The sequence below is a fragment of the Mauremys mutica genome, chromosome 6 (genome assembly GCF_020497125.1).
Source record: "Mauremys mutica isolate MM-2020 ecotype Southern chromosome 6, ASM2049712v1, whole genome shotgun sequence".
Classification (NCBI taxonomy): Eukaryota; Metazoa; Chordata; order Testudines; family Geoemydidae; genus Mauremys; species Mauremys mutica.
In genome coordinates, this window is record NC_059077.1 from 66,449,035 (window position 1) to 66,476,550 (window position 27,516).

Genomic DNA, 27,516 nt, shown 5'->3' on the forward strand with positions numbered 1-27,516 from the left:
GAGACGCTTCCGGCCGGCCGCTGCAACTGGCTCGGCGGCTGCAAACGGGAGCTGGAGGCCGAGTTGCCAGTGGAGCTTGATACTCTACGCGCGCTCCCCTTGTGCGAGGAGGAAGCGGGGGGACGGGGCAGCCCCAGGGCGGGAAGGGCCTGGCTCAGCAGAGGGAGCCTGCAGGCAGAAAGCTCGTAGAGACAGGCGGGGGCTGGGATTGCACCTGGCCAGCGGTTAGAGCCTGTAGGAGGGGACAGGCAGGGGGCACCGGGGTGGGGGGGTCTCGATGGGCCGAGGTTCCTCCCCTTGCTTCGCACACGTTCTTCTCTCTTCTGCTGGGTTCGGAGTTGGCCGCCGCGCGTTTGGGGGCTCAGTCCAGTTTTCCCACCTCCCCCGACGTGTCCGCGGGTTCTGAAGTTACTGCCCCCCGCCAACCCCGGGCCGAGCGCCACACCGCTCAGAGCTGCTGTCATGTCTCCTTATTAATCGTTGTTATTGTTACAAATTGCAGAAATCGGACAGGTTAAGGCATGAGACGGAAATGGGTGTGCTTCAGAAATGAATCCCGGGTTATTTTAAGATTCATGTTCCAATGGTTTTCTTGTGACATGTGTGTCAGGCCTTTGTCACTGACAAAGAGGTCTTAGCAAATTGAGTGGTGACTTTTCACTTTGTCTCCAGCCTCCTCACGGTCACCTGGGCAAGGAAATGCTAGTCTAAATTATTCTGTCCATCATGTGGTTGCATGGAGATATTTAAAAAAAAAAACTATTTTCATGGGGGTACCTCAGCCATTCCTTTTCATTTTGTTGCCAGCATGTTCACCTCCACCCCCACCCGGTGATTGTTTTTTTTTCCTGGCTAACCCCCTATCTGTGACTAATCTGGTAACAAAAAGCCAGCAATAATATATCTTTGTTCTGTTTTATTGATATGGACAAATAATACTAGACTGTAAGTGCCTCCATCAACATATCACATTACTGAGAACTGTAATTTCTTTTTTCAGCTTCGATGACATTTTGTGTCAAGCCTATTACAAATTTACCACACTACCCTGAGGACACAACCATCAGTAATAACTCTGAAAGAACAAGAGACCCACGTAATATCATTAGCTGCGTATTACATTACCAATTGCATTTGCCCATTGTCACTGATACTTAGCCTTTTGCCCTTCTCTTCAAACTAAAAACTACTTCCTAAATATCTGACAGTGAGTGATCAAGCAAGTTTAGTAGTTAAGGTTGGCACAGACTGTTTCCGACTGGTTCTGGCTTGTCCCCCACATATGCCAGCTAAAGCAAAGAAAGCATTTTTTCATGCATATGGCAGACATGAGAATCATAGACCTCTACCCCGATATAACGCAACCCGATATAACACAAATTCGGATATAACATGGTAAAGCAATGCTCCGGGGTGGGGGGGTGGGGCGCTGCACACTCTGGTGGATCAAAGCAAGTTCGATATAATGTGGTTTCACCTATAACACTGTAAGAATTTTTTGGCTCCTGAGGACAGCGTTATATCGAGGTATAGGTGTATTTGAATTTTATTGTTATATTGGGATTGAAATCAAGTCTATACTAATCTGTGTGAATGTGAAATATTTTCTAATTTATACTGTGTGCAGATGTGGTCACCACATCTCAAAAAAGATATATTGGAACAGGTTCCACATGAGGAGAGATTAATAAGACTTTTCAGCTTGGAAAAGAGATGACTAAGGGCAAGGAGGGATACGGCAGAGGTCTATAAAATCATGACTGGTATGCAAAAAGTAAATACGGAAGTGTTACTTCCTCTCATAACACCAGAAGTAGGGGTCACACAGTGAAATTAACAAGCAGCAGGTTTAAAACAAACAAAAGGAAGTATTGCTTTGCACAATGCACAGTCAACCTGTGGAACTCTGCCTGAGGATGCTGTGAAGGCCAAGACTATAACAGGGTTAAAAAAAAGAACTAGATAAATTCTTGGAGGATAGGGTCATCAATGGCTATTAGCCAGGATGGGCAGGCATGGTGTCCCTAGCCTCTGTTTGCCAGAAGCTGACAATTGGCAATAGGAAGGCGCCGACTTCCCCTCTGCCTGGTGGATGCTCAACACCCCCCCATACCTATGGCCCCGCCTCTTCCCCCCAGCCCCGCCCCTTTCCCACCCCCATTCCACCTCTGCCCTGCCTCACCTTTTCTCTGCCTCCTCCCCTGAGCACGCCATGTCCCCGCTCCTTCCCCTCCCTCACAGAAAGTCCTAAGTGCCACCAAACCGCTGGTAGGCGGCAGGCAGGATGCATTGGGAAGGAGTGGGAAGAATGGGGACACGGCACACTCGGGGGAGGAGGAGGCAAGGATGGGGGAGCCTGGCTAAGTGCAGAGCACCCACTAATTTTTCCCCATGGGTGCTCCAACCCCGGAGCACCCACAGAGTCGGTGCCTATGGATCACTTGATTACCTGTGCTGTTCACTCCCTCTGAAGCACCTGGCATTGGCCACTCTCAGAAGATAAGCTACTAGGCTAGATGGACCTTTGATCTGACCCAGGATGGCCATTCTTATTTTAAGCTATTAGGCTGACCAAATAACAAGAGTGAAAAATTGGAACTGGGGTTTGGGGGGTAATAGGTACCTATAGGAAAAAGCATCAAATATCAGGACTGTCCCAATAAAATCAGAACATCTGGTTACCCTGTCTGCAGTAGGATAGAGAGGCTACTTAGGCTTTGTCTATGTCTGGGATTGAGCCACAGTGATCAGCTACAGGGCAACAACCCCCAACTGGGGAAGAGGAAGCACAGCTGGAATTTAAATCTGCCGGACTAGAGGGTGAGCACAACCGCTGCAAAGCTACCTTTGCCTATCTCCACTGGTGCCTGAGTTGGAGCCGACTCCCAAGCACGCACAAGGCCTCTACTGCCTTCCCCAGCCCCTGAGAGGGGCAGGGAGACTGTGACACCGCCCCCAGCACAGCCCAGAGCGCGGGCAGAGACCCAGCCAGGGAGCTAGACACTCAGGGCAACCTATACCCCGCCCCGACGAGACCAGCAGGACACCAGAGCTGCGGGCGGCCGCGTCGGAGAGGCCTAGTGGCCTATCAGAGCGCAGCACCCAGCTCCATGATCACGTGACTCCCAGGGCTGCTGCCTGGCTTCAGGGCGTCGGATTCCGGTTCCGACCCGGAAGTAGATGCTGAGCGGCGGCAGCACCGGGTTCCTCGGTCGCTGTTGTTCGCGGCAGTTTGCAGACGCCCGCGCCCTCGTCGCGTTCCCCGATGCAGCCGCGGCGCCCTGAGGGCTTCGATGGGCTGGGCTACAGGGGGGGCGGCCGGGAGGAGCCGGGCCCCGGGGCCAAGCCCTACAGCTCCTCCTCGGACCTGAGCCACTGGGTCTCCAGCCCCCCCGACATCCCGGGCAGCCGCAACCTGCACTGGGGGGAGAGGACCCCGCAGTACGGGGCCGGCCCGGCCGGAACCCCCCTCGGGGGAGTCGGCCTCAACGACGAGCCGTACCCTGCGGGCGCCGGCACCAGCTCCGGTAAGGGGAGCCGGGGCGGGGCGGCTCTGGCGGAGGACACGGAGAGAGGGGGCGGTGCTGGGCTTAGGTAGGGGGCAGCGCAGGGCGAGGGGTGTCGGAAGGGAGCATAGGAACAATGGAGGTAGAAATGGACCTTTATTAGGGTGTCTCCCTGGTTGTGTGTGTGTGTTTTCTGGTTTAGCAACAGTCCCAAGTAAAGGAAAATGGATACAAAATAATCCACCTGCCCCTTGTCCTAGGAGGCAGGGGATTCCCCACATCCCAGCTCCTGTTATAATGTTACAGGATCAGCACCCAAAGGTATCAGAGTCACATAGTATAAATGAGTCCCTGCGCCAAAGAGTTTATGGTCCAATCCAAGAGTTCTTAAACTTCATTGCACTGTGACACCCAGGGGCGGCTCTAGACATTTTGCCGCCCCAAGCACAGCGTCATGCCGCAGGGGGCGCTCTGCCGATTGCCGGTCCCGCGGCTCCGGTGGACCGATTGCCGGTCCCGCGGCTCCGGTGGACCCTCCACGGGCATGCCGCTGAAGGCACCCTGCCTGCCGCCCTCCCGGCGGCCGGCATAGCGCCACCTGCGGCATGCCGCCCCAAGCACGCGCTTGGCGTGCTGGGGCCTGGAGCTGCCCCTGGTGACACCCTTGTGACAACAAACATTTCTACATGACCCGGGGGACCAAAGCCTGAGCCCCATAGCTCTGGATGAGGGGAGGAGGTAAAAGTTAGACTTGTGAGACAGCAGGATCACTCTTTGCCTTATTTCCTACTACCACTTTTCTCCAATCTTTTGGTACCTTTCACTTTTTGATAAGACTTGATAGCTCTACTGGAAGAGCTACTGAAGCAAAGAATAAGTATCTGTAGGGCAAAGAGCAAAAGTTCTTATCTCTGCCTTTGTAAGTTGTAAGGGCAGAGAGAGAGTGCTTACTGCAATGAGTGAGAAATCTTTTTGTGTTCTAACTGTTGATTTCTTGGGTGAGAGCAATTGGCAGCTGGGGATCATGGCACACAACAAGCAGAGGAGTCTGATTCTTGTTTGGAAGACTCCCCATAGGGGAAGAAAGACTAATGGTTGGTTAACATTGTGACAGTATCTACAGGTGGAAAGAGATCAGTGAATTGAGCTTTTCAAATCTACATCCCTAAAATTAGGCTTCTAAATTCATATCTAAGCTCGTGTATAAAAGTGCCTGATTTTCAACAGTGCTGAATGTCTGCAAGTTGACTTCATTCAGGACTGTAGGCACTCAGCACCTTTGAAAATCAGGCTACTTTTAATCTAGGAACTTAAATATAGATTTAGGACCCTAACTTTAGGCATCCAGGTTTATAAATTTGGGCTGAAGGAAACTTAATCCCCACTGGTCTTTTGGCAAAACTCATGAAGTCTTCTTGGATTGGATGTATCATTGAAAAATCTATGGTTACTATCTCAAAAATGTTGCACTCGGCTTTATCAAAAAAAAGTCCTATGATTTGATCTCTTTGGGGGTTATTTTATAAAACAAATTTGAAGGTTTTTAGACCAAGCTTTCGGAAATACAGCTAGGCATGTTTAACTTCTCAAATTCTGTTTCATAAACTCCTTATCTAACCTGAAACTTTCCATATAAATTCTTTGCTGGCTACAGAGCACATGTACAAAAGTTCAGATGGAAAAGATTTTCAGTTTTGAGAAAATGAGAATCAAAATCAGGCTTATAATGAAAACCAAATAAACCTTAGGACTGAAAGTAGTCACTCCATAGTTGTAAGTCTTAATTGGGAAGCTATTGATCAAAACAACCTAAGCAGCTTGCTATTCCAGGGAATCATTATAATCAATTAGTTCTGTATTTTCAGTCATCAGATAAATATTTGAAAAAATTCAAAACACTTGTCCAGAATTTCAATCTCCCCTCTTTCTGAAGAAATTAATGTAAATTTTTGGTTGTGCATTTAACAGTACTAACATTTGTGTGTCCTGCTATCATAAGGTTTAAAGTGAATTTAGTGTTAGGAAAAAGTTCCCATTTGACAGTACTAGACACACAGCTTTAGCAAACCAAGGGCAGGTCTACACTACAGGACTCAGTCGACCTAAGTTATGCAACTCCAGCTACATGAATAACATAGCTGGAGTCAACGTGGTTTAGGTCAACCTTTTGTGGTGTCTACACTGCACTGGGTCGACGGGAGAAACTCTCCTGTCCATTTACCTTATGCTTCTCGTTTCAATGGAGTACTGGATTTGCCGGGAGAGCGATTGGCAATTGATTTGGTGGGTCTTCACTAGACCCGCTAACTCGACCCTCTGTTGATTGATTGCTGCGCATCGATTCTCCGGTAAGTGGAGACAAGCTTTAAGTATGGCTTGGTAGCAGTGATGCAACATTCCCTGTGATGCCTTTTTACCAATATGCCCCAACATTGATGTGGCGGGGACTTCTAAAAGTAAAAGGTTCACTGTCTGTGCCTTTTGATTCTGTACTGCCAGTTCTTGTTGTGGCATTATGGTACTGACGTTTGTCCATTAAGAACTGGACTGAGACCATATTCATGTCACACATGCTGTTGAACATGTTTTGGTCATTATAGATTTGGGTCAATTTGTTTTCCCAGATGTCAGTCAAATTGTTCCCAGTTCCATTAGGCACCCAGTCCCTCTTTTCCTCATGTAGACAGTTTAAGGCAAATAAGTTACTTGTATTTGAGCTCCAACAAATTTTTATAAACCAAGCACTTCACATGCAAGTAGTCTTTGGTAGATAATTATATTTTACTTTTGCTGAGTTGGCAAAACTATCCCAAAAGTATTATACTTTGTACACTGTGGTGCAGTGCTTAGAATTTGTTGAAATGACCAAGCTATAAAATGGGTTGCTTTGGTACTCTGTATTACAGTTATTTCTTTCCTCACTGTTCTGCAGTAAATATCAGTGCTACATAGTCTTCTGTTGTTTTTTCTTTCAGAGCAGTTGAATAGATTTGCAGGCTTTGGTATTGGCCTTGCCAGGTAAGAATTTTGTTCTGTGTAAAACATATTTTTCACTGATAATTATGGCTTTTACATTTTGTAGTCCGTCATGCTCCCTGAGTTCAAATTACAATATGGCTTTAACTGAGTTTAAAAATCTAGCACAAAGTTAATTGTTTTCTCTTACCTTCTCTCTCAAGCTAAGGTACTGCAGCTCTTTCAGTTACTACAGTGATGGGTTTGATTAAAAAATCTATATAGGGCAGGAATTTTGGAAACCTCGGAACATATAAGTTGCTACAGTATGTTTTGCATGAATGTGTTTGGACTTTAGAAAGCAATAGTGTTGGTAGAGTGGAACTAGTTGAAATTGCATTGGCAAAGTGTTCTTGAATTTTAAACCTCAGAAACAGTACTTAAAATATTGATTAGATAATGACAGAAGAATAATATATACTGTAAACTAGATAGTGTGTGCTGTATTTCTTACATTTTGTCTGAGTCTAAATAAGGATGATTTACAAGAATGAGTGCACATGGAGCCATTAGGTTTACTGCTGTTGGCACTGAATGAAACCAATCAAGAAATGAACATTATAACTACAGTATTAGCTTTTTCAGCAGTCTTCTCTCCAGCTCATAGCCTCTGCCCCGTATCTTCAAATGTAATGGCAAAGGATGCTTGAAGCTATTAGCATGGATCCCATGAACTGCAGAGATTTTCATATTGACCAAAGTTGGCCCCCAATGAGTTAGACCTATATATCTTAAGGCTATCAAATAGTATGGTAATGAGTAAAGTATGAAAACATAGCTATACTTCTGCTGGTGTCTGCTTTCAGTGCAAGGAACCCCTGAAGAATATCGGCATGCCTGTGCTATTTGGCAACTTGGGATCCTGTTCAAACAAAACAAAAGGCTGAGTCTTGCCCAGTTTAAAATTCATGCTGCATAGATGAACTGGAGAGAGAAATAGCCCAAGAGATATATGTACCTGATGACTGACTAGTTATAGTTAAAGATGTAATTTTCCACTCACCTCTATTTTGGAGAAACATCTTCAAATTTTATTGTGGGTAATCAGAGCAAGGAATCTAGAGGAGATGATTCTAAAATCAAGACAGTGTTGACTCCTGAGTAGGAGGGAGGGGTGTCGCTGAGAATCTGCAGTTAAATATGGAGAGACGTCTGAGAATTCTGAAATGCTTCTGGGAAGAGTGCTTGTGCATTGGTCACTCAAATGAATGTTTCCAGGTAGTATTAATCCTCCCTAAGCAGGCGCAAATATCACCAAGTACAATGTCAAAGCATGCCAGAGCAGTAATATTGGGGTGGCAAAACTATCCAAAGCTGCTATCCTTATGTATGGAAATATATATTGTTTTTGTTGAGAAAATGGTGGACCTTAATATACTGATTAATTCTGTTCTCATAACACGTATTGTGATGTCTCTCCAAGTCCATGTCAAATGCAATAGATTTTTCAAGGTGCCTGGTGAATGAGGTTTTTGGGTCAACTGTTGAACCACTTCATACATATCAACCTCCATTAATATACTGTAGGGACCTAGTAGACATATAGAAGAAGGCCTTTCTTTGAGAGGCTCTGTGGTGTAGAGGAATGACTGTAAAACTGGGAGTTGGGAGCTTTTAATTCTGGTTCTGCCACTGACCAGCTCTGCGGTCATGGGTGACTCACTTTGTGTCTCTGCTTATTTCCTCATATTAACAGGGGGAGGGTATGCGCATTAATTTTTGTACAACTGTACCCCTAGGGAGTGGGTGATCGGTTTCTGACCATCTGACCTTTTGGGCTGTTGGAAAGTATTTGGTTCACTCTCCAAAAATACCTGCTGGCAAGATGTGGACTAACATTGAGACGTAGTTTTGTGTATTCCCCAAATATTGTAAACCTAATATTAATTTGCTGCTAAAGAAAAATATCAGCTATTAATAGGTTTCAGTTTATTTTCACTACTTCTAAATACATTCCTCTTTTAAAGTCTATTTACAGAAAATGTTTTGGCACATCCTTGCATTGTTCTACGTCGCCAATGTCAGGTACATCTTTTTAAATTCTGCAATTGAATGTAATCTAGTTTCAGACCTTGTATATATTCTGATTGTAGAGTTATAAGGAAGCTTAAGACTTCTAAGAAGACACTGTCAGGTAAAAAAAGGTTTTAAAAACAAACTTCCTTATGTAACTTTTAGCACTTAAATTAAAATGTTAATCTAATTTACTTTCACTTTTCATGCTGTCTTTTTAGTTTGGATAATTAACGTAAAATAAAGAAAAATAGCGTTTAAGTGGTTACTAACGAAATTACTGTCGGGTTCTCATGCACTAGTAAAATGTTTTGGTGTTTACAAATAATTTTCCATTGGACTTTGTTTTTAAAAAAGGAAATTTTTTCTTTTAAGATTTTTTTTCAAATCTTACTTTTTTTAACACCTAAATTTGCAAGTGAATTTTGATCTATGTCCTTTTAAGTGGCAGTGAAGATTTTAAAAAGTATTATTAATGTTTGAGTGCTGAAGAATGTTCAAGGTGCCTCAGAAAAACAGTCCTTGTTTAGATGATCTTGCAGTTTGAATTGTAACATTTAAGTGAATATTGATCACCTAAGTATTTTAACAACAATTGTTTATATTCCAGCATTTTATTTTATATACATGCATGTATATTTTAACAGGTTAATTATCATGCCCGGAATTATCATCTCACTCCATTTACTATTGTCAATATTATGTACAGCATCAATAAGACCCAGGTCAGTATTTTGAGCCCTCTATAGCATTACATAAAACAAAATTATGTAGATACAGTTGTGGCATATGTATTTATTGAAACAGAAATGTTTTTCATCTCTAAATATTTTAAGATGCTAGCTGAGCATTACGAAAATATTTTTCTAAGTTTTATATTTATTAATTACTAAAAAGAGTTTAATAAAGAACTTCACTTTCTGTAGTCCTTTATTTCACTGTGCTTAATATTTACTGGAAAAAAGCGTGTGTGTATGCTTTCACACACGCGCGCGCGCACACACACACACACGTCACTGAGGCCAAGAATTCAGCAGGATTCCAAAAAGTATTAGATATTTTTGTGGATAAGAATATTTCAAGTTAAATAGTGACTTTTTAAATTTTGGAAGACTACTGCGCTCTGAATTCACTATAAAATTCAACATAATTATCCATGTTAATACAATAGAAGGATGGTTTTGTGTCTAAAGTCCAAGACTAGTTAAAAGAAGGGAATGTATTTCTGGGTTTGCAGAGGACAGGCTGGGTGATTTGGGGTAAATCACTTAGCCTTTCTGTACCTCATTTTGCCCAACGGAAATATAGAGATAATGCATACCAAAACTATTGTTGAGAGGCTTAATGTATTAATGCTTGTAAAGCTCTTTCAGGTTATCTGATGGAAAGTGTTATTGATATGAAAAGTATTTAGAGATGATCATTGTTTGGATCAGGGTCTAAATTCCATTAATTTGGGAACGTTCAGATCCAGTGTTCAATTTGGGCCCCTTTCTAGTGTGTTCCTACAATTTTATTAAAAGTGTGAAATGTATTATCACCAATTTTCATGTTACTGAATCTAACTGGAAATGTTAAATTACAGGGTCCAAGAGCTCTTTGGAAAGGAATGGGGAGCACTTTCATAGTTCAGGGCATAACCCTTGGAACAGAAGGCATCATCAGCGAATTTACACCTTTGCCAAGGTATCACACTTCCATTTTTTATTATTTTTTTTTTGGTGATATTTAACAGGTTAATTATCATGCCCTGTTAACTGAATATTAACATTTGTTACTGAATACCATGTAAGGTATTAAAAATATGCAGTTATTTAAAAGTTTTATTCTGTTGTGGTAGCCAGATATTCCCTAGGTAGTTTCAGTCAATGGATTGATTTAAATCAAGGAGATTTAAATAACCAACTGGAAAGCCTCCTTTTAAATCCTTGATTTTAATCAACTTTTCCATTTGTACTTCAGTAATTTTCTAAAGAAAGGTTCATTCCATTGATTGATATAACCATTAAAGCATGTTGATTTACACCTAAACTTCTTTAAACCAGACTATATAACTGCATACATTTATTTAAACAATTATGTAGCTTAATATGTTCAGATTCTTATTACCTATACATTTTTAGTGTTCAAAATGATGACTATTGCTTGTTTACTACATATTTAACTTTTTCTCTTCATTTGTGTCAAGCTGCATTAGGATGGCAACTAGAATTTAATTAAACAGTGATATATTGTATTTTTGTTAGGGCTGTCAATCACAGTTAACTCAAAAAAATTAATCGTGATTAATCATACTGTTAAATAATAGAAGACTAATTGAAATGTATTAAATATTTTTGGATGTTTTTCTACATTTTCAAGTATATTGATTTCTATTACAGCACAGAATACAAAATGTACAGTGCACACATTATATTTTTTATTACAAATATTTGCACTGTAAAAAGATAAACAAAAGAGATAATACTTTTCAGTCACCTCATACAAGTACTGTAGTGCAATCTCTTTATCGTGAAAGTGTAATTTACAAATACAGATTTTTTTTGATACACAACTGTACTCAAACACAAAACAGTATAAAACTGCAGAGCCTACAAGTCCAGTCAGTCCTACTTCTTGTTCAGCCAATCACTAAGACAAACAAGTTTGTTTACATTTATGGGAAACACTGCTTCCTGCTTCTTGTGTACAATGTCACCTGAAAGTGAGAACAGGAATTCACATGGAACTTTTGTAGCTGGTGTTGCAAGGTATTTACGTGCCAGATAAGCTAAACATTCGTATGCCCCTTCATGCTTCGCCACTATTCCAGGGGACATGCTTCCATGCTGATGATGCTTGTTAAAAAAAAAAAAAATGCGATAATTAAATTTGTGACTGAACTCTTTGGGGGAGAATTTTGTCTCCTGTTCTGTTTTACCCACATTCTGCGATATATTTCATGTTATAGCAGTCTCGGATGATGACCCGACACATGTTCGTTTTAAGAACACTTTCACAGCAGATTTGACAAAACACCAAAGAAGGTACCAATATAACATTTCTAAAAATAGCTACATCACGCGACCCAAGGTTTAAGAATCTGAAGTGCCATCCAAAATCTGAGAGGGACAAGGTGTGGAGCTTTCAGAAATCTTAAAAGAGCAATACTCCGGTGCGGAAACTGCAGAACTCGAACTACCAAAAAAGAAAATCAACCTTCTGCTGACTCAGATGATGAAAATGAACATGCATCGGTCTGCACTGCTTTGGATCGTTATCAAGCAGAACCCATCATCAGCATGGACGCATGTCCTCTGGAATGGTGGAATAGACAAACTTATTTGTCTGAACTATTGGCTGAAGTAGGACTGAGTGGACTTGTAAGCTCTAAAGTTTTACATTTTTATTTTTGAATGCAGTTGTTTTTTAACACAATTCTACATTTGTAAGTTCAACTTTCATAATAAAGCGATTGCACTACAGTACTTGTATTAGGTGAATTGAAAAATACCCTTTCTTTTGTTTTTTACAGTGCAAATATTTGTAATAAAAAATAAAGTGAGCACTGTACACTTTGTATTCTGTGTTGTAATAGAAATCAATATTTGACAATGTAGAAAACATCCAAAAATATTTAAATAAATGGTATTTTATATTATTGTTTAATCACACAATTAATGGCTTGACGGCCCTAATTTTTAGTAAATGAAACAACCTTAAATGTTTTAGATACATAAAACTTATCTTATAAAACATGTTTCACGCTTACAACTAAATGATTTATTAAACAGAGGGACTAACTTTAGTCAGTGAATTAAGCTGATTATTTGAGGTCATCCTGGGAAAATTTTCAAATACGCCTATGTGAAAGTGACTCGAACTTAAGTTTCTGTTCTTCTAAGTCTCTTGAAAATGAGGCAGTCTCTCAAGTTACTTAAGGTATGGCTATGTGATCGATCTGTTCGGAATCGATTTATCCCGAATAGTGTAGATGTGATAAAATCAATCCCCGATCACTCTGCTGTCTACTCCAGAACTCCACCGCAGCGAGAGGCGGAAGCGGAGTTGATGGGGGAGCGGCCGCGGTCGACTCGCCGCCATCCTCACGGCCAGGTAAATCAACCTAAGATATGCCGACTTCAGCTATGCTATTCGCATAGCTGAAGTTGCGTATATTAGGTCGACCCCCGCCCCAGTGTAGACGTAGCCTTAGGCTGACCTATTGTTCCATATTTATGAAGCTGACCTCAGAAGTTAGATGTTCCCCCCCCCATTCTTTCTTTATATAGAAAAGCAGCCTTCAACTCAAAGTTTTTCATAGCGACTTATGGATTCAGCATATTTATTTTTTTATATCAGTGTTTTATGTGATTATAAGTAGTTTAGGCCTTACAATATTTATATTAAATTGAAGATTTCATTTGAAATGGGTTTATTTTTAAAAATTATTATGATATAAGTAAAAAAAAATTTAATTTGTTTTAAATCATTGTGAGGGAGCAGAGAAATGAAATTACTTGGCAGAAGGTTTAAAACAAATAAAAGGAAATATTTCTTCACACAACGCACAGTCAACCTGTGGAACTCCTTGCCAGAGGATGTAGTGAAGGCTAAGACTATAACGGGATTCAAAAAAGAGCTAGATAAATTCATGGAGGATAGGTCCATCAATGGCTATTAGCCAGGATGGGCAGGGATGGTGTCCCTAGCCTCTGTTTTGCCAGAAGCTGGGGATGGGTGACAGGGTATGGATCTCTTGATGATTACCTGTTCTGTTCATTCCCCCTGGGGGACCTGGCCTTGGCAACTGTCGAAAGACAGCATACTGATCTGGATGGACCTTTGGTCTGATCCAGAATGGCTGTTCTTATATTTATATTTAACTGTCCTTGAAAGGTGAAAAAATACTGTTTTGATTACTGTCTGTGTCTACACTATTTCCCAGACAAGCCAGGCTGGGATCCCTCTTTCATGAATGCAAAAAGCATTATCCTTTTTGCTTCCTCAGTGAAGAACAAAAAAGGTGTCTTTTTGCCTTCTCTTTATATTCCCAAAGTTTATTGTTTTGTCCCCAGAATCAGGATGACCCTCTTGGTTTATTCCTTGGAATGCTAATTCCATTTTGCTTTCACATCTTCATGCCAGCGTGCAGGTAGAACTACCTCTTGCATATTGCTCATATTGGGGGGGAGGGATAGCTCAGTGGTTTGAGCATTGGCCTGCTAAACCCAGGGTTGTGAGTTCAATCCTTGAGGAGGCCATTTAGGGATCTGGGGCAAAAATGGTCCTGCTAGTGAAGGCAGGGGGCTGGACTTGATGACCTTTCAAGGTCCCTTCCAGTTCTAGGAGATTGGTATATCTCCAATTATTACCTTTTTTTTTTTATTACCTCATAGTTCATGAGTGTGTGATCGCACTGGTCTCTTTATTCCTGTGGAGTAGGTTGTTGGAACATACACTTCCACCAGTTCCCTTAACACAGAGACACTGGTAAAAGGGAAAAAGCATATTGTCAATGTGTACCAAGGCAGAAGACTTGTTCACACAGATTCAGCATCCAGATCTAAATTATCAGAGGGGTAGCCGTGTTAGTCTGGTTCTGTAGAAGCAGCAAAGAATCCTGTGGCACCTTATAGACTAACAGACGTTTTGCAGCATGAGCTTTCGTGGGTGAATACCCACTTCTTCGGATGCAAGTCATCCGAAGAAGTGGGTATTCACCCACGAAAGCTCATGCTGCAAAACGTCTGTTAGTCTATAAGGTGCCACAGGATTCTTTGCTGCTTCTACAGATCTAAATTGATGCATAAAGTCTAGCTCTTCAGGGGAAAGTTAAAATTACTGGAGCATGCAGGAAAAGGGATTATGCCCTTGTAAAATCAAGAAGGGCAGATCCTTGAAAGGTCTATTAGAGAGTTTGGGGAAATGTAGCTTTTTGACACAGTAGGCAGGGCAATCCAAGAGTATTTATTTTTGGTTCCTATCAATCTCATTTTAGAGTTTCTTCAGGCTAACTTAAATAACATATAGCATGCTTCAGGTGCAAGCCTTGATGTTAAGAGCCCTCAGTGATTGACATTGGCTAGTTAGGATCTCATCTGTTGTTGATTTTGGGTAACTCAGAATCTCAGGGTTTTTTTGTTCTTGATTTAAGTGGGACTGGGTGGGTCATAGATTCCTAAGGCTGGAAGGTGCCTTATGATCATCTGATCTGACTTTGTGCCTAATATGTGCTATTGAATTTCACATAGTAGTTTCTGCACCATGCCTGTAACTTCTGGTTGAGCTAGATTTTAAGAAGCCGTCATGTAAAAACTTCAAGTGATGGGAAATACACCACATCTCTGTTTACATTTTTTTATGGTTAATTACCTGTTTAAAAGCATGCACCTTATTGACAGTTTCTGAATATGTCTAGTTTCAGTTTTCAGATGTTTAATCCTGTTATGACTTTGCTAGACTGAAACACAAGTTGAGTTCTCTTCAATACAGTAATTTGAATCGAGTGGATTAATTTAAATCACAAGTGGAAAGACTCATTTTAAATCATTGATTTAAATCAACTTACCTTTTGTACTTCAGTTATTTTCTAAAGAGAAGTGCATTCTCGTTGGTTAATAGAGCCATTAAAACATAGAATCATAGAATCCCACTCTAGTTAAATATATATTTCTTTGTTTTAAGGTTTAGTAAGTAAGGGACAGGATCTTTTATTGTGTCGATGTTAAGGAGATTAGAGGAATGTTGAAGGCCCAGGTCACAATGTGAACTGTTTTGATTACAAGATTTAGTAAGGTTTAATTTACAATGTTTTTCTTGCTCAACATCAAAACTGCTGTATACCTTTAAAGGTCTCTGTAAAAAAACTGTGTGTGAATGAGAAATACGTGCATCAGAAAAAAATAAGGTGTGAAGGCGCCATTGTTATAGCCAGATCGTCAAGGAACAAGAAGAGAGACTTAATGCCACCAGAGACCCATCAATGGGCATCCATAATTAAGGAAGGGCAGATTAAGGACCCTGAGGTGGAGGCTTGCACCCCTAAAGATAAAACAATTGACTAAATCAAAACCAAAACAGGATGATGCTCTTGGAGGTGTTTTGGAATGTTAACATCAAAAGATAACACCAATTAAGGTGTAACTGGTCACAAACTAACAGCAAAATCCATAGACTTCAACAGAGGGAAAAAAAGATTATAAGAACAGGGTGCTTGACCATGGGACTTTAGGTTCATCTTGCCACAACTCCAGGAGCATCGGATCGCACCTGACAGAGCCTGGCTCCCCTTTGCTACCAATCTGGCTGGCCATTAGATTGATCCAGACTCTGTACTGCTAACTATAAACATCAACTGGGAGGACTGTATGCATGGTGTGTATGTGTAACTGAAAAGCATATGCTAATTACTGTATTATCAATGAATGCGGCATATTGCCTGTTTCCCTGAAAAAGATCCCGTGTGCTTCTTATAAGCATAACATATATCACTCACCATTTGCTAACATAATAAAAATATACAGATTAATAAGAATTTGAAATTAAACTATATAATTGCTTAAATAAATTTTTATAGTTATAATGTACCATTCTAGGTAGCAAAATGATGTATCAAATCTAGTATAAAGGCTCAATTTAGCTGTAAATCAACATTGACAAGTTTATGGAGGGGATGGTATAATGGGATAGCCTAATTTTGGCAATTAATTCGTCTTTGACTACTAGCGGTAAATATGCCCAATGGCTTGTGATGGGATGTTAGATGGGGTGGGATCTGAGTTACTACAGAGAATTCTCTCCTGGGTGTCTGGCTGGTGAGTCTTGCCCACATGCTCAGGGTTTAGCTGATCACCATATTTGGAGTCGGGAAGGAATTTTCCTCCACGGCAGATTGGCAGAAGCCCTGGGGGTTTTTCGCTTTCCTCTGCAGCGTGGGGCACAGGTCACTTGCTGGAAGATTCTCTGCTCCATGAAGTCTTTAAACCGTGATTTGAGGACTTCAATGGTTCAGACACAGGTTTTATACAGGAGTGGGTGAGTGAGATTCTGTGGCCTGCATTGTGCAGGAGGTCAGACTAGATGATCTTAATGGTCCCTTCTGACCTTAAAGTCTATGATTCTATAAAAATATTGAATTCAAAATATATAATGATTTTTCCATTAGCTGTTGTGGAGGACATGCGTAGACCCTAATTAGCAAACTGATGTTTTAAAATATTGTGAGAGTGGTGAAATAAATGCTTGGGGTTTTCTGTCCTTGGATTTTACAGGTAAATTCTGCTTTAACTTTTAGGGAACTTTCACATAAATGGAGCCTCAGACAAATAGGAGGACACCTTCTACTGAAAAGGTAAGTATGGCTCTTGCTAAAAACTGAGAATACTCTTATGATAAGATGTGTATATATAAACATATGTTCTTAAGATAGAAGACCAAAGAATGCCACTACAGAGCCAGCAAGCATGTGGTTGCCAAAAGTTTCAGTGGTGTAATAAGATCACCAATGATGTACGTAAACTGAATATTCAGCTAAACTACCTTAAGGACCTAGGTAGAGATCAATCCAGGTGGCATTCAGTCTGCAAGGAGGCTGTGTCCCTTTGAAATTTGCCAGGATGATGATGATGATAGTTTTGTGGATTTTGAAAAGATGCTCTTAGCTGCAAATGAGAAATTCAGATTGTGTATGGATGGTCCCAAATAAACAGTGTAAGGCTACATCTTCACTGCACACCACTGGCAGTGGCATGTAGGGTGTGTTTAGCTACACGCAACATTAAAAAGCAGTCTGCATCCATACTGCTGAGTATTGCTGCGTACCAGTGAAAAGCTCTGGTGTGGGGAGCTGCTGGAGCTTGTCTCTGCAGCCAAAGTCTTTCACTACGGTGGAAGCAGCAGGACAGGATGAGTAGGGTATATACCCAGGTACATATCCACAGGGTTCAGGCATGTCCTTACTCTACTCACACAAGCAGTGCCTCACCTTATACAATGCTATGTATGACTGTTAGGGAAGGGGGCATATAGTGTATGTACTATACATGCCACTGAAAGTTGTGTGCAGTGTAGGTGTACTGTAAGAAACACACAGAGAACACTGTAGGAATTTAATTATTCCTTTTTAAAGTTCCTAATCTGATTTGTGGCTTATGGTTATTTGTGGCCCTTCAAAAATACAATTTCATAATTACCTTAATTATATAATACAATCTATTTAGTCTCTGATCCTGCAAGTTGTGCTCAGTTGTGTTCACCCACATAGAGCCCCACTGATTTAAGGGATCAGAGAACTAGTGATTCAATTTTGATTTCTGTACAACTTGTTAACTTCTGAATTGGCCACATAAAGCTAAAATTTTATATTATCAAGAACTTGATTACTTGCAGAACTTCTGACTGAACTTTATTTTGACTTGCTTAAAATTGAAGTAGAAATTCAACTATAGTTTAGTATCATGTAACTAGTTTTCCTCGGGCCTGGTTTCATAATTGTATAAATATGAGGATTTCAATGACTCAATATATCCTATGTCTGAGAATATTGATATTTTAGTAATATAATTCATAAACAAAATATTAACCTTTTTATTAATTCCTGCAGCCTAACCTATGTGGTAGCAATGCCTTTTTATTCAGCAAGCCTGGTTGAAACTGTGCAGGTAATTTACCATCTATATGTCTATTACATGTAAAAAGATATGCTGCTGTTCTGTTTACAAATAAGAATTTATATAGAGAACTCAGTATTTGACTCTTTTCTCAGTGGATATTGATTTACATTACTAGGAGTTTCTGTACAGTGCTATGGAAGTTTTGGTTTTCCTTTTTAGCTCTATTTACCTTTTTCTAAACACTAATCATATATTTAGTTTTAAAAAAAACACTCAGCTTCATTCATTGACACACTAGACAAAGTACTTACCAAGATGTGGGGTATTGGCCTGCATATCATTAATAGATCTCTGCGAGCTCAGTCTACCTTTTTAACCTAGTATTTACCAAAAAAAAATTAAAAGTTCCTCTGAGACTTACTGTTTCAGAGAAGCAGATAGGAATCCAATCTGATTACTAATTGTGCTTCTTGAAATGCTAATAACCTTTACTCTATATCAAGGGGCAGTCTCTCTCTGCAGTGCCCACTCCCAGAAGACACCGGTGAGGCCAGGATCAGGCAACAAAACCCCCTTCTCAGGGCTGACACAACACAAATTAACACACAACCTTTTTCCCCACCTCTTAGCTGGGCAGCTCCATCTCTCTGTCTGGGCAAAAGTGGTTCTTCTCTCCTGAAGTCATCTTAGGTTATTTAGTGCAGAATGTGAACTCCAGCCTCTTCGGCTGTTTCCCCAACCCTCTTCCCTCTAGAGGTGTAGGGAGTTCCAAGGATCCTTCTCCTAGGCTATCATCTTACCCAATTCCAAGACTGCTCCTCGGAGGCCCTTTTCTTCAAGTTCCTTAAAAAACCTCTCCGGTGGGCATAGGTGCTAGTAAACTTAAAAAAAAGAAAAAAACAAACAAAAACATTACAAATGCAAGTGTGATTTGCCCAGCAAACCCCATTCACAAATTTTAAATTACTGAGCAAACACTTTCCCAGCCACCAGACATCTCTTAAAATACCTGCCCTCAACCAAAATGAATGAGCCTCACAGTGCGCTAGGAAGATAAAAATTAGAACAGACCAAGGGGGGAAGTGTTTTGCAGAGTCAGTCTTACAATTACTCAGTTTTGGCCTTCGTAGATCCATTGGTGCTCTTGGACTCCCAGATGACAGCAGTGACTCAGGAATATATTAATCTAGCCCGGGGCGGGCAAACTTTTTTGGCCTGAGGGCCACATCGGGTTTCTGAAACTATATGGAAGGCCGGTTAGGGGAGGCTGTGCCTCCTCAAACAGCCAGGCATGGCCCGGCCCCCACCCCCTATCCGACCTCCCCCCGTTTTTCGCCCCCGATGGCCCCCCTGGGACTCCTGCCCCATCCAACCCCCCCACCCCATTCCCTGACCGCCCCCCAGAGACCCCTGCCCCATCCACCCCTCTCTGTCCCCTGACCGCCTACGGAACCCCTGACACCCTCTCCCCCGCTGCCCAATCCAACTTGCCCCTATTCAACTCCACTGTTCCCTGCCCTCTAACCACTCCCCCATCCACCTCCCTGCCCCCTTACCGCACTGCCTGGAGCATCGATGGCTGGCAGCACTACAACTGCACTGCCTAGAGCGCCAGGACAGGCCGCGGCTCTGCAAGAGTCCCACCGCCCAGAGCCTTGCGCTGGTGGCACATCGAGCTGAGGCTGCGGGGGAAGGGGAACAGCAGAGGAGGGCCGGGAGCCAGCCTCCCGGGACAGGAGCTCAGGGGCTGGGCAGGAGGGTCCTGCAGGCCGGATGTGGCCTGCGGGCCGTAGTTTGCCCACCTCTGATCTAGCCTCCAGTTGTCCCATTCAGATATGAACTTCACCATAGTTATTCACGTCTTTGTCACTCCCAGTCTGGACTATTGTAATGTGTTTTACTTGGATCTGTCCTTGAAGACCATTTGAAAGTTTTAGCTAGTGCCATATACTGGTGCTGTCTTCTTAGCAGGGCAGGCCATTGCAAGCATACAATACCTGGCAGCAAGTTCTTGTGCACTGACTTGTCCCTTCCTGGTATAAATCAAGGCATAAATGATTCTCTCTAAAGCACATAAAGGCCTAATAGGACATGACTGTTTCCAAGACGACAGCTCCTCCTGCAGCCACATCGTAGCATTTATGTTCACCTGGAATGCTCTTGCTTTCTCTGCTTCCCACAACTGAAATCCTGGGCACTGGGACAAAACAGTTTGGAGTGGAAGGTCATCATCTTTGAAACTCTGCCCTACTTAAAATACACCAAAGCCACAGTTTGGCAACATTTGATAATCTTTATAACAATTTTCTTTAAACTTGGTTCGAAATATAAATCACAGTAAGATCCATGTAACCAACCAAGCGTGAAGTTTTTAGTTTAAAATGTCAAGCACAAAATGTATTATCAGAACTTAGAGAATTTTTTTATGCTTTCATAATTTATATGGCTGCTGGGATTTTTCTCAACTTAAGTTTGTGTCTAAGTTTTAAAATCAGGCATAGGAAATTTCAGTTTAAACAATTTTATAGTTATGAGCAACAGCAAAAGGGAGATTAGGTTCTAATTTACATTCTAATCTTAACTATAGTTTGCATTATAAAGGCACCCTATAGTTAATACTTCCGTATATTTTTACATATTTTTAAGATGGACAGGCATCTCAGCGATTCCTTTGTACAAGAGCAATTGATGCTCTGCCACATAGGAGAAGTAGTTTTAACTCCCAGCTCTCGTTTTTTTCCCCTTGAGCTAGAGAACGTTGTAGAGGCAGTGATGTCAGTTCCTGGTGGAATACTCATGCTTTCAGTTCCTCTGCTTAATTTGGAACTGGCATTGATGGGTTCCAAAGAGAGGACTGTGACAGTGTGGGATACCTCTGTGTCACATATGAATCCTATCTTGGGCTATGTCTACATGGCTTACCTTACAACGGTGCAGCTGTTACACAACAGGCGCACCATTGTAAAGTGCACAGTGTAGATGCCCTTTGTTGCCAGGAGAGAGCTCTCCTGATGACAACTAGGGTGGTACCTTTGTTACCGGGAGAGCATCCCCCACCAACAAAGCACTGTCAACACTAGCGCCTTTCATCATTAAAACTCTTGTCATTTGGGGGGGGTGTTTTTCAGTGAGCATCACAAGGAAGGGTGAAACTTGCACATCATGAACTGCGAGCATTGTAGGCACATTGTGTATTATTGTAGTTTTAAAGGATAATTAATTCTCTGATATGGATTGCCTTTAGTTTATTTCAGTTGGATTTTTGTCAGGAGTTGGGATCGAGTGTCTATCTGCAAATTTATTGATGATACTCAGCCTATTTAACTGTGCATGTCTGAATATCTCAGAGCATAGTCCCTTAACACACAATATGTTAAAATGTCTGCCCTGGTTACTGGAAACATTAATGTAAGCCAGTTTTCCTCTGAGTAGTAACACTGAAACGATAATTAACTTTTCAGTTTTTTACTCTGAATCGGGAAGAGTTGGGATGTGTCCTGAAAAAAAAACATTAACATGAGCTCCCCTTCGGTATGGTTCTTTATAAGAGGTGCATTGGTTGCAGCTGAGAATTGTTAAGTGTTTAAGGTTTTTTTCTTGCTACTGATAACTTTTAATACTAGCTTTTGAGTATTTGTTTTTTACACAGCAAGCATTCTTGCAAGAATCATGCTGCTCACCTGTTATTGTCAGTATAGTTCTGCACGTAAAATGGCTGTACTTGCCTATCTTAAAGATGGATAATCTATGAGCTGGAGAAATTTCTTGTCATCTTGACACTTTTTGGTCTTTTCCACCTTAAACCACATGGTGGCACACTTGACACATAAAATTGAGTCTGTAGTTTTGAAGCACTAGAGTCAATTTTGCATGACGAAATGAAGAAAGCCAAGATTTTGTCACTGGTATTTTTAGTAAAAGTCGTGGACAGGTCACGGGCAATAAAGAAAAATTCACAGAAGCTGTGACCTGTCCCTGACTTTTACTAAAAATCTGTGACAAAATGGGGATCTGTAGGTGCCCACAGTGCCTGCAGCAGGGCAGCTGCATGGTGACTAGGAGCTTCCGTGACTTCTACGACCTCTGTGACTAAGTCATAGCCTTAAAAATGAACAATGTTTAGATTCTTTTTATATGAAGTGTCTACTATTCCTTTTAAGAAATGTAAAATTTCCATTGTAAGAGGAAGCTGTTTCAACTATTTATTAAAACAAAGCCTTTGCTGATAACTTGAAATTTACCTTTGTAGTTTATTTATGCTAGATGTCTCCATTGTGCTTATCTTGCTATTATAGCAGATAGTTTTCATTTTAGTATTCTGTTTTCCTTGCTTTACAAATAAAGGAAAACATGGTATTTGCATTTTTCAAAACATAAAATTCTCAAATTGTGCATGTGTGTTCTATGGTTTTGTTTTTTTAAATTTAGTATCAGAACTACTAGGCAGTGCTTACTTACATACTACCTCTACCTCCTGTAGAAAATATTCAATTTAAAATTTTTAAAATTTTTATTTTTGCATGTTTTTTGAAAAGAGAGTACAGCAGGCAGGTATAGTGCCATATTGAGTCATACAAGTTTTTTCATGTATTTTAAATATTACCTCTTCTAGATTGTCAAGACCACAATGGCCTGTAAACCAATAATCTGTTTTAAATGCAGACTTCTAAGTTTGTTAATTAGGTGTCACTAATAATTAATAAATTGTATTTTCACAGGTTCGAATTTACTCAGTAATGAAACTCCGATAACTCATCTTGAGTGAGGTTATTAAACAATTGTTAGTTCATAACAAATATATTCTTTACCCAGATCTATGAAACCACTCCTGCAGCCCATGACAATTTGATTTGTATGTTGTCTGGTTACATTGTTTGCTTAAAAGCTGATATGCTTATACTAGAATTATTTACAGTTTCATTCTCATTACTTCCTTTTTTCATATAGAGAAATATCTTATTTTTAATATTTTCCTTTTATTTTATAAATTTCCAACCTCCTAATCAAACATCTGTTATTTCCTTACGTCTTTTTGGCGGTTACATCATATTTTGCTAGCTCAAGCAACTGGTACTTGTGGTTAGTAGATCGCTAAAAATATTTTTCTTTCTTAATTCTTGTAGAATTATCAGAGAAAACAAGTTGGTATTTTTCCTCTTCTTAGCATAACTGTGAAGCACTATGGGAGAGTCTGACTCATAGGCAAGCTATGAGGCCTTATAAATGTCTGTTTTATATGTCAGCATTGTGTTTTGCAATTAATTTAGCCCTTAAGCTATTTCTTGATCTTAAATGTTTCAGCTTTCAAAATGTTGCCAAAATAAAACTGTGCATACCTTGGATTATTTGTCACTATTGTGCACACAAAGTGTATGTCTGGGGGAAGAAAATCAATATACCAAAAGATGATTTTAAAAAACCTCAGTGATTTATGTGCAGCAAGATAACATGATTTTACATTTGAGAAGGATAGGAAGATAAAAGAAAACATGTACCAAAATCTGTGTGGTGCTGTTTATTGAAAGATCGTACATAAAAGATCCATTAAAATTCTTTAATTTTAAAAACCTATATTATAGTATACTTAATGCTAAATCCAACACATCAAGGTTGGTGGACTACATTTGACAAACTACCCTAAAAGTATTCTGGCGTACAGGTATACTCACACATGCAACCTCCCCTTTGTTTTTAATTTTCTGGTGGGTAGGCAGTATACTGAGATTTACAAAAAACAGTTTGTAAATCTTAATGTGCTGCCTGTCCACAAGTACATGGCCCCATTCATACAAGACTTATTCATGCTTAATTCCCACTGAAGTTATAAAAGTTCCAAGATTGGGCTCAGTATGGTATAAAGTACTACATGTAATCAGAAAGGAAGCCAGTGTTTTTGGCTTATCAGGACTATCTAGGGATATAATAGGATAATGTGAAAAAATATGAATAAATAAATATGAAAATAATAACTTAAGATTACCCTTGCGGTTTTTTTATGGATGGCAGCATGGGTGAAGAGCACTATTTTAGCATCAAGAATTGAATGAAAGACACCACCATAATTATTACAACATACATAGTTGTAAGTCTGTTACACTTACCATAACCCCTACTAAATCTTTAGACTCACTTATCTGAATTTTTGTAGTTAAAGTTATGTCTGGATTTGCTCTTCACATTTAACTGATACAAATTAAAAATAGATGACATAGCAAAGACTCACATTTTATCTTAAAAGTAAAGAAATTCCAAATAAATTGCATTTGTCCTTCAAGTTTTTTAATAGAATATCCTTGTTTTCATACAGTTAAATGTTTCCAGGATTCAGTGCTATGAAATAACACTTTCTGAATACACTGACTACTGTACATACTTAGTTTTGGTGGGTTAAGGTACTTAGAAACAAAACAGGTAATTGTAAATTGATATTTTTAAGATTTTTATGTAAAAAATAGTTTACATTCTGTAATATGCAGATTTGATCCAAATCAATAAATCAGTGTTCTAGTATCATTATGTATGTGCAAGTATAGTAACCACTCCACCCAATGTGCAGCGGCAGTCAAAAAAGCAAACAGAATTTTGGGAATCATTAAGAAAGGGATAGATATTTTCAGTTTTATTATCATATTGCCTCTATATCAGTGGTTCCCAAACTTTAATAGCTTGTGAACCCCTTTCACTAAAATGTCAAGTCTCGCAAACCCCCTCCTAAAAATGAATATTTCCAGGGATTTTCTCCTTTACCTGAGTATAAATTAGAAAAGCAGTGATCTTGGAAATATAAAATTGGTTTTTAGGATATGCTGATTACACACAATGTATTATTATTATTTATCATGACAGTGTTTTTATTACATTATGAAAATGGCAACACTCTTCCAAGATCTCACTTTCGTCGCTTGTGTCACTTTGAATAAGCCTGTTATAATACAAGGCTCGTAGGTTTCATCAAGGAGTATGAGAGGTGAAACAGCATGAAGGGATTTAAGAAGCCAACTCAGAGTTCCTCCTACACAAGCATTCAGGTCTTGAACAGTCCAGGCAAACAATGCTCGTTACAACAAAGCTTAAACTTGTTCTTCATAATAATTTTAAGAACAACACTAGCTGCCTATTTAATTTAAAAAACAGCAAAAAATATCCACCTCCCTCTGCATTTCTTATAAGGAGTCTTGAAGTTTAAATCTCAGTGTGATCGATATGCTTGCTTTGATCTGCTTAGCTCTTGGAAGTCCAGGGGCTCCGGGCTGCTGGCCCTGGGGTCCTTAGGGACAACTCTGTCCACCATTAGGGATTTTTTTCCCGAGAACCCTCTAACATTTCGCGAACCCCCGTTTGGGAACCACTGCTCTATATAAATCCATGGTACACCCACATCTTGAATACTGCATGCAGATGTGGTCACCCCATCTCAAAATTAAAAAAAAAAATTGGAATTGGAAAAGGTTCAGAAAAGGGCAACAAAAATAATTAGGGGTATGGAATGGCTGCCATATGAGGAGAGATTAGTAAGACCAGGACTTGTCAGCTTGGGAAAGAGATGACCAAGGGGGGATATGACAGAGGTCTATAAAATCATGACTTGTGTGGAGAAAGTAAATAAGTGTTATTTACTTCTTGTAACACAAGAACTAGGGATCACCAAATGAAATTAATAGGCAGCAGGTTTAAAACAAACAAAAGGAAGTATTTCTTCACAAAATGCACAGTTAACCTGTGGAACTATTTGCCAGAGGATCTTGTGAAGGCCAAGACTACATCAGGGTTCAAAAAAGAAGTAGGTAAGTTCATGGAAGATAGGTCCATCAATGGCTATTAGCCAGGATGGGCAGGGATGGTGTCCCTCGCCTCTGTTTTGCCAGAAGCTGGGAACGGGTGACAGCTTTGATGATTGCCTGTTCTGTTCATTCTCTCTGGGGCACCTGGCCTTGGCAACTGTCGAAAGACAGCATACTGAGCTAGATGGACCTGAGCTAGATGGTCTGATCTAGTATGGCTGTTCTTGTATTTATATTTAACTGTCCTTGAAAGGTAAAAAAATACTGCTTTGATTACTGTCTGTCTACACTATTTCCCAGACAAGCCAGGCAGATATTAATTTTAACTATTTCATTTTGGTTGTAGAGTGAAATCATTCGAGATAATCCTGGAATTTTGGACTGTGTGAAAGAAGGGATTGGCAGAGTGATTGGCATGGGAGTACCCCATAGCAAACGGCTCCTCCCCCTTATGGCCTTGACCTTTCCCACTGTTATACATGGAGTTCTTCATTACATCATCAGTTCCATCATCCAGAAGTTTGTACTGCTTGCCCTAAAAAGGGAGAATTCCCAGAGCCTTCCAACAGAGAGCTCCAATTCTGTGCAGAGTATGTTGGATGCTTATTTTCCAGAACTTATAGCTAGCTTTGCTGCCAGCCTTTGTGCTGATGTCATGATTTACCCACTGGAGACAGTTTTACACCGCCTTCATATTCAGGGAACACGCACAATAATTGACAATACAGACCTTGGCTATGAAGTGCTTCCAATCAATACTCAGTATGAGGGAATGAGAGACTGCATCAATACTATAAAGCGGGAAGAAGGAATGCTGGGTTTTTATAAAGGGTTTGGAGCTGTTGTTGTACAGTATACACTGCATGTGGCTGTTTTACAGCTCACTAAAATTATTTACTCCATGCTGCTTCAAAATGTTGCTTAAAAGTACATTCTTATTGATTTAGCATTTGGGACATGATCTGGTCACTTAATGAATTATGGTAAAAATAGGATAGGAAAATGAAATCTAAAAGATGAGAATCTGTAGTAGTGGTTTCTCTTTTTGCAATCTGAAGTGTTCATTTAAAAACTGGAATTTGAATTTCAAAATGTCCTTTTTAAGAAGTATTCCATAAAATTAAAATGAGGACTATTGCTAGAATTTGAATATCTTGAAATGTGAAATATTATGTGGAAGAGAATCATAATTTAAAATGGGCAAATTCATATAGAGGATATATATGACTTATCTCATTTCAGTATAGATAACCTTTGCATCTACCTGTAGACTGACATGGAAAATGGCATTTCTAATGGCACTGTTCACGTACGCTATATGACTAAAGGACAAATAGTGGTTGTCATCTTTGGCAATGAATTTCTTCTGATAAATAAAGGGGTTTGGATTTAGAACTAATATGCAAGATATCTGAGGATTTACTGGTCTTTCATAAACTTGTTTTAACCTTTACTGTTAATGTGGTTAGGTCAGAATGGTAACTTTAAAAAAAAAAAAAATCTTGTTCTTCCACATTTTTTCTCCACATTGTTTTCTCAGTTTACAGATACAAACAAGACTTTCACTGCTGCAACATACATCTAGGGGGAAATATAAACTAAATGTTT

General features: G+C 40.2%; 1 protein-coding gene and 1 long non-coding RNA gene across 3 annotated transcripts; one reads left to right on the top strand and one right to left on the bottom strand.

Moving 5' to 3' along the window:
• The first annotated feature begins 3,151 nt into the window (after nt 1–3,151).
• Nucleotides 3,152–27,307, top strand: SLC25A46 (solute carrier family 25 member 46). Its single transcript, XM_045021869.1, has 8 exons — nt 3,152–3,527; nt 6,482–6,524; nt 8,489–8,546; nt 9,182–9,259; nt 10,120–10,220; nt 16,810–16,866; nt 18,118–18,175; nt 26,255–27,307. The coding sequence occupies exons 1-8, from the start codon at nt 3,266–3,268 to the stop codon at nt 26,831–26,833; spliced, it is 1,236 nt and encodes a 411-aa protein (XP_044877804.1). The 5' UTR covers nt 3,152–3,265; the 3' UTR covers nt 26,834–27,307.
• LOC123373094 lies at nt 6,966–20,234 on the bottom strand. Of its 2 annotated transcripts, XR_006580560.1 has the most exons (4): nt 20,125–20,234; nt 18,928–19,008; nt 17,055–17,176; nt 6,966–7,649 (listed from the first exon to the last, which is right to left on the bottom strand). It is a non-coding gene; the product is annotated as an uncharacterized LOC123373094 (long non-coding RNA). The 2 variants fall into 2 exon arrangements; XR_006580561.1 differs by lacking the exon at nt 17,055–17,176.
• Nucleotides 27,308–27,516: the final 209 nt, after the last annotated feature.

Bases quoted from the DNA above. Each gene is read 5' to 3' on its own strand.
- SLC25A46 (XM_045021869.1), top strand. From the start codon at position 3,266: ATGCAGCCGCGGCGCCCTGAGGGCTTCGATGGGCTGGGCTACAGGGGG. The intron at 8,547-9,181 runs GTACATCTTTTT...ATATTTTAACAG, and splicing joins TTCTACGTCGCCAATGTCAG to GTTAATTATCATGCCCGGAA. The intron at 18,176-26,254 runs GTAATTTACCAT...TTTTGGTTGTAG, and splicing joins GCCTGGTTGAAACTGTGCAG to AGTGAAATCATTCGAGATAA.